At 40.8% G+C, this 10,039-nt stretch overlaps 1 protein-coding gene across 1 annotated transcript; it reads right to left on the bottom strand.

Moving 5' to 3' along the window:
- Positions 1-630: 630 nt before the first annotated feature.
- Positions 631-8,139, bottom strand: LOC135547882 (transcription factor SOX-30-like). The gene is made up of 5 exons (XM_064977094.1): positions 7,431-8,139; positions 7,068-7,307; positions 6,711-6,893; positions 1,133-1,556; positions 631-982 (listed from the first exon to the last, which is right to left on the bottom strand). The coding sequence occupies exons 1-5, from the start codon at positions 8,137-8,139 to the stop codon at positions 631-633; spliced, it is 1,908 nt and encodes a 635-aa protein (XP_064833166.1).
- Positions 8,140-10,039: the final 1,900 nt, after the last annotated feature.

The following is a 10,039-nucleotide window of genomic DNA, read 5'->3' as shown; positions in this document are numbered from 1 at the left end:
TTGGATGCCAAAATAGTCAACATTGTCTGGGCAGAGGGCTCTGCGTCTAGCCACTGTGATGTGTTTTGTTCAGTTAGGACTTTCCCAAACATTGATATGTAACTATTTCATAACAGATGGCAAAAACAGGCAACTGTACCATAACCTAATTTACATTTGAGAAAAACACGTTGCATGCAATATGTATAAACAGTATATGTATTCATGTAATATATTATCAATATTGTGGGTAAAGTATTTGCTATAGTTGTGTAAAAAGTATAACTCATGATTAAATGACCACTCTGCAATGTATTATTGGTGCACTGTAATTTATTGGATTTCTATACAAAAATCAGCTGGAGTCTGTCTGCGTAAAATCAGCAAAACACCCCTTTCTCCTTACAAACCAGGTATTTGTAGAACAAAAAGGCATAAATAGAACCCCTATCAAACACTTTAAAATACTTGACATTTAATTTTGTGCAGAGCAGTGGTCGATCGCATAAAATAGTATTAAATTATTAAAAATACATTTCAGAATAACAGTAACAATTCATGTATTTTTGTATGTACAACAAAGTATTGATTCACTGAATCAACAAATAGTCTATCAGGGATTTTGCTAAAGGATGTCTCTTAGGTTTGATCCTAGAGAATTCTCATCACGCGCACATCTTCCTCATCTTCCTCATTGGGGACTTGGACCTCCTGGACACTGGCAGAGTTGGTGAAGACGTTCTCCAGGGCACGTACGTCCAGAAGTGGGACCGAACCTAGGAGCTCAGAGGCAGTGGGGGCCTGCCCTTGACATCTCTGCCCGCCCTCTCCACTCTGCCGAAACGGGTAGTCTCTGTTGAGAAGGGAAAATGTGGACTCATGCTGATCGTAGTTGTCATCATAGGGGTAGCCCGGAGTAGCCATGGGAGTAGCCATGGGGTTTGAGAAATCCTGGGGTTGGAGAACTGGGTAGGAGTATGGGCTGTGTAGGTAAGGGTATGATCTGAAAAAAATACAACAATCCCAGGATGATGGCATTTCAAATGACCATAATTACATTTTCACCACTAACCTTCACAATTATAAAACATCAAACAGCATACCTAAGTAGAACTTAAATGGTATTCAAGATGAAACAGCATTCATTGCTCACCCTGGAGGATAAAAATTGGGTCCAGGCATGAAGTAGGGAGGAGCAAAGGGGAAGCGAGGGGTGGGGAAGAGGCCCACTGGATGTGACATGGGAGATGGAGGATACATGCGAGGGTGAGCCATGTTAGGGAGTGGCATTTGGAGACCTCTGGAGCTGGATGCCATGCTTGTTGAGGGCATCTCATTGGCAGAATTGTAGTAGGCCTGTTGCCTGCTGATTTTTCTGGGTTTGGGAGCTTCTTCAGGATTGCTGGCAGAGTGATTGGCTTCATGCTTGCGTTCTGCAGGCTTACCACCAGAGGTTGTGGCTGTTGGGTGGGGATGTGGGCAGGCAGTAGTCTGGAAGAATATGGAGACTGGGCTGGTAGTCTGAGAGGCATTTGGAGCTGCCGTTATAGCCACCTGGAGACCATGGTCATTAGAGCCTGGGGAAGACAAAACCATAATATTTACAGTATTGAGCTTCATACTACGATGTATTATTCTTACTGTTACAGCAACCGGATCATTCCACGAAAAGTGTGACTTTTGCATCCCTTTGATATTTTATGTAGAAACTGTACACCAATATTACATTTTAGAAGCATGTAATAATAAATGAACTGCCCTTTAATATAGACAAGGAAAATTCAATAAATCTAATTTTTAATATCAATAAAGACTTGCTTAAGTGCGAAAATTCAGTATTTTGACATGTCCCTCCATGCACCTTCTGTGACTTCTAGGAAGATTAACCCACTTAAACAAACATGTCTACATTTTTAACATCATTGTAAAGCCGTAGTTATTTTGTTGCTTTGACAAAGTAATTTCTGAAAATGATTATTTAATGTGATTGGTGACTAATTTACATATGTCCCTTATTTTAAGGTCAAACCTGTTACGTGAACTGAACTCTCATTTTAATATGGTGAAACTATTCCTTTAAACAAAATAAAACAAAAATTCAAAAGAAACATTGAACATCTAATAGTGAAATCATAGTGTAAAGGCAGATGAGCACGTTCTACACTTTTTTGGCAATTTTCTGGTGTTGTGGTAGAAAACTGAGCAGGTCAAGCACACAGTATATTGTCCCACCCCACACACACGAGGAGACCTTACCTGGCTTAACTTGTCTGTCCAGAGACAAAATCTCTCTCATCGTCACTCAACACTTAGGTTTACCTCCACTGCACTCACATCCTACCATACCCTTGTCTGTACATTATGCCTTGAATATATTCTACCACGGCCAGAAATCTGTTACTTTTATTCTCTGTCTTCAACCATATGTGAATTAATTGCCCCCCATTTATCTTCAGAGATTGTACTGTTATGTAACCTAAACTGGGATATGCTAAACACCCTGGCCATCCTACAATCTAAGCTAGATGCCCTCAATCTCACACAAATCATCATGGAACCCACCAGGTACAACCATAAATCCATAAACACGGGCACCCTCATAGATATCATCTTGACCAACCTGCCCTCTAAATACACCTCCGCTGTCTTCAACAAGGGTCTCAGCGATCACTGCCTCATTGCCACGGTCTACAACCACCCCTCATCGCTGTCAAACGCTCCCTAAAAAATGTCAGTGAGCAGGCCTTTCTAAATCGACCTGGTCTGGATATCCTGGAAGGGTAGAGGATGCCTGGTTATTCTTTAAAAATGCTTTCCTCACTATCTTAAATTAGCATGCCCCATTCAAAGAATGTATAACTAAGAACCGTGGTTCACTCTAAACCTGACTGCCCTTGACCAGCACAAAAACATCCTGTTGGCGTACAGCATTAGCATCAAATAGCCCCTGCGATATGAAACTTCTTTTGTTTTTTTTACACCCTTTTCTCTCCAATTTCATGGTATTCAATTGTTAGTAGTTACTATCTTGTCTCATCGCTACAACTCCCGTACGGGCTCGGGAGAGATGAAGGTCGAAAGCCATGCGTCCTCTGAAACACAACCCAACCAAGCCGCACAGCTTCTTAATACAGCGCGCATCCAACCCGTAAGCCAGCCGCACCAATGTGTCGGAGGAAACCCTGTGCACCTGGCGACCTGGTTAGCGCGATGAGACAAGGATATCCCTACCGGCCAAACCCTCCCTAACCCGGACGACCCACAGACTTCCCCGATGCGGCCAGCTGCGACAGAGCCTGGGCGCGAACTCAGAGTCTCTGGTGGCATAGCTAGCACCGCGATGCAGTGCCCTAGACCACTGCGCCACCAGGGAGGCCGATATGCAACTTTTCAGGGTTAGGAACCGATATACACAGGCAGTTAGGAAATCAAAGGCTAGCTTTTTCAAACAGAAATTTGCATCCTGTAGCACAAACTCCAACAAGTTCTGGTACACTGTAAAGGCCATGGGAGAATAAGAGCACCTCCTCCCAGCTGCCCACTGCACTGAGGCTAGGAAACACTCACCACCGATAGATCTACGATAATCGATCATTTCAAAAAGCATTTTTCTACGGCTGGCCATGCTTTCCACCTGGCTACCCCGGTCAACAGCTCTGCAAACCCCACAGCAACTTGCCCAAGCCTCCCCAAATCTCCTTCACCCAAATCCAGATAGCTGATGTTCTGAAAAATCAGAAAAATCTGGACCCCTACAAATCAACTGGGCTAGACAATCTGGACCCGCTTTCTAAAATTATCTGTCGAAATTGTTGCAACCCCTATTACTAGCTTGTTCAACCTCTTTCGTATCGTCTGAGATCCCTAAAGATTGGAAAGGTGACGCGTTCATCCCACTCTTCAAAGGGAGTGACACTCTAGACCCTAACTGGTACAGACCTATATCTATCCTACCCTGCCTTTCTAAAGTCTTCGAAAGCCATGTTAATAACAAACAGATCACTGACCATTTCGAATCCCACCGTATCTTCTCCGCTATGCGGAGTAGCCTAGTGGTATGCAGGGTAGCCTAGTGGTTAGAGCGTTGGACTAGTAACTGGAAGGTTGCAAGGTAGAAATCTGTCGTTCTGCCCCTGAACAGGCAGTTAAACCCACTGTTCCTAGGCTGTCATTGAAAATAAGAATTTGTTCTGAACTGACTTGCCTGGTTAAATAAAGGTAAAATATATATATATTTTTTTTTAAATGCAATCTGGTATCCGAGCTGGTCGTGGGTGCACCTCAGCCACGTTCAAGGTCCGAAACGATATCATAACTAGAGGTCGACCGATTATGATTTTTCAACGCCGATACCGATAATTGGAGGACCAAAAAAAGCAGATACCGATTAATCGGCCGATTTGTATTTATTTATTTGTAATAATGACAATTACATCAATACTGAATGAACACTTATTTTAACTTAATAAAATACATCAATAAAATCAATTTAGCCTCAAATAAATAAAATGTTCAATTTGGTTTAAATAAATAATGTAAAACAAAGTGTTGGAGAAGAAAGTAAAAGTGCAATATGTGCTATGTTAGAAAGCTAACGTTTAAATTCCTTGCTTAGAACATGAGAACATATGAAAGCTGGAGGTTCCTTTTAACATGAGTCTTCAATATTCCCAGGTAAGAAGTTTTAGGTTGTAGTTATTATAGGAATTATCGGACTATTTCTCTCTATACCATTTGTATTTCATTAACCTTTGACTATTGGATGTTCTTATAGGCACTTTAGTATTGCCAGTGTAACAGTATAGCTTCAGTCACTCTCCTCGCTCCTACCTGGGCTCGAACCAGGAACACATCGCCAACAGCCACCCTGAAAGCAGCGTTACCCATCGCTCCACAAAAGCCATGGCCCTTGCAGAGCAAGGGGAACAACCACTCCAAGTCTCAGAGCGAGTGACGTTTGAAACGCTAGTAGCGCGCACCCCGCTAAATAGCTAGCCATTTCACATCGGTTACACCAGCCTAATCTCGAGGGTTGATAGGCTTGAAGTCATAAACAGCTGCTGGCAAATGCACGAAAGTGCTGTTTAAATGAATGCTTACGAGCCTGCTGGTGCCTACCATCGCTCAGTCAGACTGCTCTATCAAATCATAGACTTAGTTATAACATGATAACACATAAATACAAGCCGTAGGTCATTATTATTTACATTTAAGTCATTTGGCAGACGCTCTTATCCAGAGCGAGTTACAAATTGGTGAATTCACCTTATGACATCCAGTGGAACAGCCACTTTACAATAGTGCATCTAAATCATTTAAGGGGGGGGGGTGAGAAGGATTACTTTATCCTTTTTTTTTAGCAAGGCGCATCTGTTTAATTGGAATGTATTCTAGGTGACTACCTCATGAAGCTGGTTGAGAGAACGCCAAGAGTGTGCAAAGCTGTCATTAAGGTAAAGGGTGGCTACTTTGAATAATCTACAATCAAAAATATATTTTGATTTGTTTAACACTTTTTTGGTTACTACATTATTCCATAGTTTTGATGTCTTCACTATTATTCTACAATGTAGAAAATAATAGAAAAAAAAAACTTGAATGAGTAGGTGTCCAAACTTTTGACGCGTACTAATTCACCCAACTTATTGTGGGAAGCTTGTGGAAGGCTCCCCGACCCAAGTTACACAATTTAAAGGCAATGCTGCCAAATACTAATTGAGTGTAGATGTAAACTTCTGACCCACTGGGAATGTGATGAAAGAAATAAAAGCTGAAATAAGTTATTCTCTCTACTGCCATTCTGACATTTCGCATTCTTAAAATAAAGTGGTGATCCTAACTGACCTAAGACAGGGAATTCATTTTTACTAGGATTAAATGTCAGGAATTGTGAAAAACGGAGTTGAAATGTATTTGCCTAAGGTGTATGTGAACTTCTGACTTCAACTGTATATACTTTTGTACCCGTTTCTTCCAGCATCTTCACAAGGTCCTTTGCTGTTGTTCTGGGATTGATTTGCACTTTCCGCATCAAAGTACGTTCATCTCTAAGAGAAAGAACGCATCTCCTTCCTGAGCGGTATGACAGCTGCGTGGTCCCATGGTGTTTATACTTGCGTACTATTGTTTGTACGGATGAACGTGGTACCTTCAGGTGTTTGGAAATTGCTCCCAAGGATGAACCAGACTTGTGGAGGTCTACATTTTTTTTCTGAGGTCTTAACTTATTTCTTTTGATTCAGTCAACACAGTCAACTTAATGTATGTAAACTTCTGACCCACTGGAATTTGTGATACAGTGAATTATAAGTGAAATAATCTGTCTGTAAACAATTGTTAGAAAAATGACTTGTTTCATGCAAAGTAAATGTCCTAACCGACATGCCAAAACTATAGTTTGTTAACAAGAAATTTGTGGAGTGGTTGAAAAACGAGTTAACGACACCAACCAAAGTGTATGTAAACTTCCGACTTCAACTGTGTGTGTGTGTGTGTGTGTGTGTGTGTATATATATACATATATATGAGCTCTGGAAGAGAGAATCTTAATGCCTCAGTAGTGAAAACCATTCAACAATTGTTGTTTTACCATTACAAAACACGTGCATGTCTTTACTGTGATTTATCTTCATTATTTATATCCAGAAAAACAATGTGGCTGGTAAAAAATGTGAGTGGCTGGTAAAACTTGGGCATCCACCAGCCACCCTGATAGTGAGCTATTGCTTTACCTGTGGCCTGTGTGTATGGAACACAGGAGCTGGTGTTAGTATTGGCCATAGTCATCATGGTCATGGGATAAGACTCAGCCGCAGGTCCACTTGTCCCTGCAGAGCAGCAAGATGGTTCAGGCGCAAAGGACATCACAGAAGGGTAGCACTTTCTTTTTCCAGGTCTGGGCTGATAGATCCAACCTGTGATGATTATGGGTGAAGATTGTGAACAAACACTTGAAAAGCAAGTAAAGGTCATGAGTGTCAGAGCTATGAGTTTTGAAATATGATAAATGTATGAGCCAATTATTATACTGTACATGTTTAAATGGACTTAAATGGTGTGAGTGAGTAGACAGCCTGCTCTTTGCTTACCTGGGAACTCCTGTCTGTGCTTGTCTTTGAGTTTACGTGCTTCAACATAGTAGGGCCTCTTCTCTTCCTCAGTAAGCTTGCTCCACTCTATTCCTAGCTGCACACTGATGTCTGCATTATTGGCTGTTGGGTTGGCCTTGGACAGGGCAGGCCTGTGGATTCTCGCCCAGACCATGAACGCATTCATAGGCCTCTTGATGTAGCCATTCCTGTCTATGCTCTGTGGTACTTCAAGATTTTCTAGAAGGAAATGTTTCACAAAGTTTTGGACTGTGCATGAAATCAATACGTGACAATGATGTGTTGAAAAGTATCAAAAACATTCAATCCGTATGTAAAAAGTAGGTAAGCTCTTAGTCATACCTGCTTCTGATGGTGGCATGGTGAGATTCATCCCTCTAGTCTTCACCTTTGCTGGGGGTGGCGGAACATTCACATGAACAAGTGGTGGGTATGGAACTTTGCTGAGCGTTATGGCTTTACCATCCAATACTGTGAAGGTCATCCCATTTTCGTGGACAACATGGATCGGTTTGGAGAAGTCTATAGTGGGAGCCACAGGTGGACATCCTTGATGATGCGTTGTTGCAGGTTCTTGGTCAACTTTGATCTTGGCCTGACCTGGAGCAGTTGTGATGATCTCCTCCTTGATGACCAGCACTTGAGATGTCGTAGGATAATCAAATGTGGCTTTACTCTGTTTACTGGCTAATGATGATACGCTCTCCTTTTCAAATGTAACTGTTCGACCTTGAATGGCTCCCTTGAGGTGTGTTGAACTTGTGGGCATTAGCTCTCCATCACCACCCCATTTATTATCAGCTTTAAAAATAACTTTAGGCCTAACCTGAACATCTCCAATAACACTATTTCCAGAACGTCCACTGCCTTTAGGCCTACCCACTGGTCTTTTTTGTTCTCCATCACCTCGATGCCTCTCTGTTGAAGATGCAGGTTCCTCGCTTTCACTTGCATTTTTCTTACTAGCTGTAGGCCCACTGTCATCTTCGTTTTGACTTGGTTCACTTTTCTTGAATGTCATTTGCGCTCTTCGCTTGGGATGCCTGTCCATTGTGGCAAACATTAGCACGTTAGCAGGCTAAACTTAAGAGAAACACTTATCTTGCCCGACCACAACCAACGAAACACCCCAGAGTCTTGTCCGTTGTTACGAGAAAGAAACGGTCATGGAATGTTTGAGAACGATTTAAATTGTTGCGCGAGCAGCTTTGTTGCGAACCACAATCATCACGTGGGACCTGTCGTAATTGAAGTTCGTATGGCAAGGAAAGGAACGCCACTATGTAACTTGTCACAACGATACACCCTCAAAGGACAATGGACAACGTGTCAACAATGCAAGCAAAACAAGTGTAGTTTCCCATTATCACAAGCATTTTCATGAATCCAGTCATAAATATCAGTTAGGCCTACCAGCCACTGTACTCAAATTAACCACTAGATGGCGACATTATACTAATAATACATTTATCGAGATGGAAGTGAACATGCCATCTTTTATCGCTTTAATCTGCTTGTCAAATACATTTCATGCGGTCAACATGAATTATCAAGCTCCTGAACTGTAAATAGCGTCCGGGTGCCATTTCTTTTGACATTTCTGATTGTGATTACATTTTAATGTGCACATTATCCCTAAACACACGAGCTACATAACTCTATGTCACAGAATTCAAAAGACTACACCCTCCCTTAAACGTACCTTAATTGATAGGACAGACAACAAACACCCTTATGCACTCAATAGCATTCTCAATTCATAGGGTATAGGCACTTAAACCTTCATTATGTTGGAATAGTGAAAAGACAAATTGGCTGAGGTGAACATCGGTGGGTCATTCCACCAATTCGCTGCCTTTTGAGATGTGTAACTTAGTTTGATATCACCTAATTTTAACATTCTGTCATAAAGAGCACATGTACAAAATGACAAAAAAACATGTTTTCCCATCTCAAAAGGTAAAAAAAGTGTCTATTAAAACTTATTGAATGATAATGCAAAATGTAGATTTCTGCCTAAATAGACATACCAAAAAGTAAATATTTTTCAAGAGATGCCCATAAAAAATAACTAGAACTGCTGCATAGTTCGAGAAAGATCTGGAACTCACCTTTCTGGTAAAAAAACAAAAAACAAAACAACAGTTATACATTGCTGAGGTGTACTCACTTGTGAGGACTCAAGCTCAAGTACAGTACAAATATTATGAAAATATGAAAGTATAAAAAGTAATTGATATTTTTTCTCCTATTCAACAAAATTGGGAGAATAGGGCTTGAAATGATTGAAATGCTTTCTAAATATAGCAACAATCAAATTGGAAACATCTTACCATAAGATTTCACCTTTCTTATAACTGTAAAATCAATATGATCATATTTAGTGATTGTACATATTTGTCTCCCTTTCATATAAATGACGACAGAGCATTTTCTGCCAAACCTCCTCTGAGCGATGCAGACACCATTAAAATTGTTGCAGACTCGTTACAACTTCAGCTTTACGCAGGAAATGGAAGTGCTCGTGTTGTTTTTTGTTAAAACATTGTACCATGCCTATCTATGGGTAACAGAGTTGACCTGTTCAGTTTTCCACCAAAAAACACCAGAAAATTGCCAAAAAAGGTCAAACCAGCTCACCTTTTAACAATATAATTTCACTATTAGATGTTCAATATTTCTTTAGAAAAAAATATTTCAAAAGGAACGTTTTCACCATACTAAAATGAGAGTTCAGTTCACATAACAGGGTTGACCTTAAAATGAGGGACAGACGTAAATGAATCACTAATCACATGAAATAAAGAATACGTTTCAGAAATGACTTTGTCGAAGCAACAACATAAATAGGGCTTTACATTTATGGTGAGAACTTGGTTACATTTTACATTTAAGTCACAGAGGGCGCAAGGAGGGACTTGTCAAAATGCTGAGTTTTGGCACATTAGCAA

This window comes from Oncorhynchus masou, chromosome 11, assembly GCF_036934945.1.
Source record: "Oncorhynchus masou masou isolate Uvic2021 chromosome 11, UVic_Omas_1.1, whole genome shotgun sequence".
NCBI classification, from domain to species: Eukaryota; Metazoa; Chordata; class Actinopteri; order Salmoniformes; family Salmonidae; genus Oncorhynchus; species Oncorhynchus masou.
This window is presented reverse-complemented; position numbering and strand designations above follow the sequence as displayed.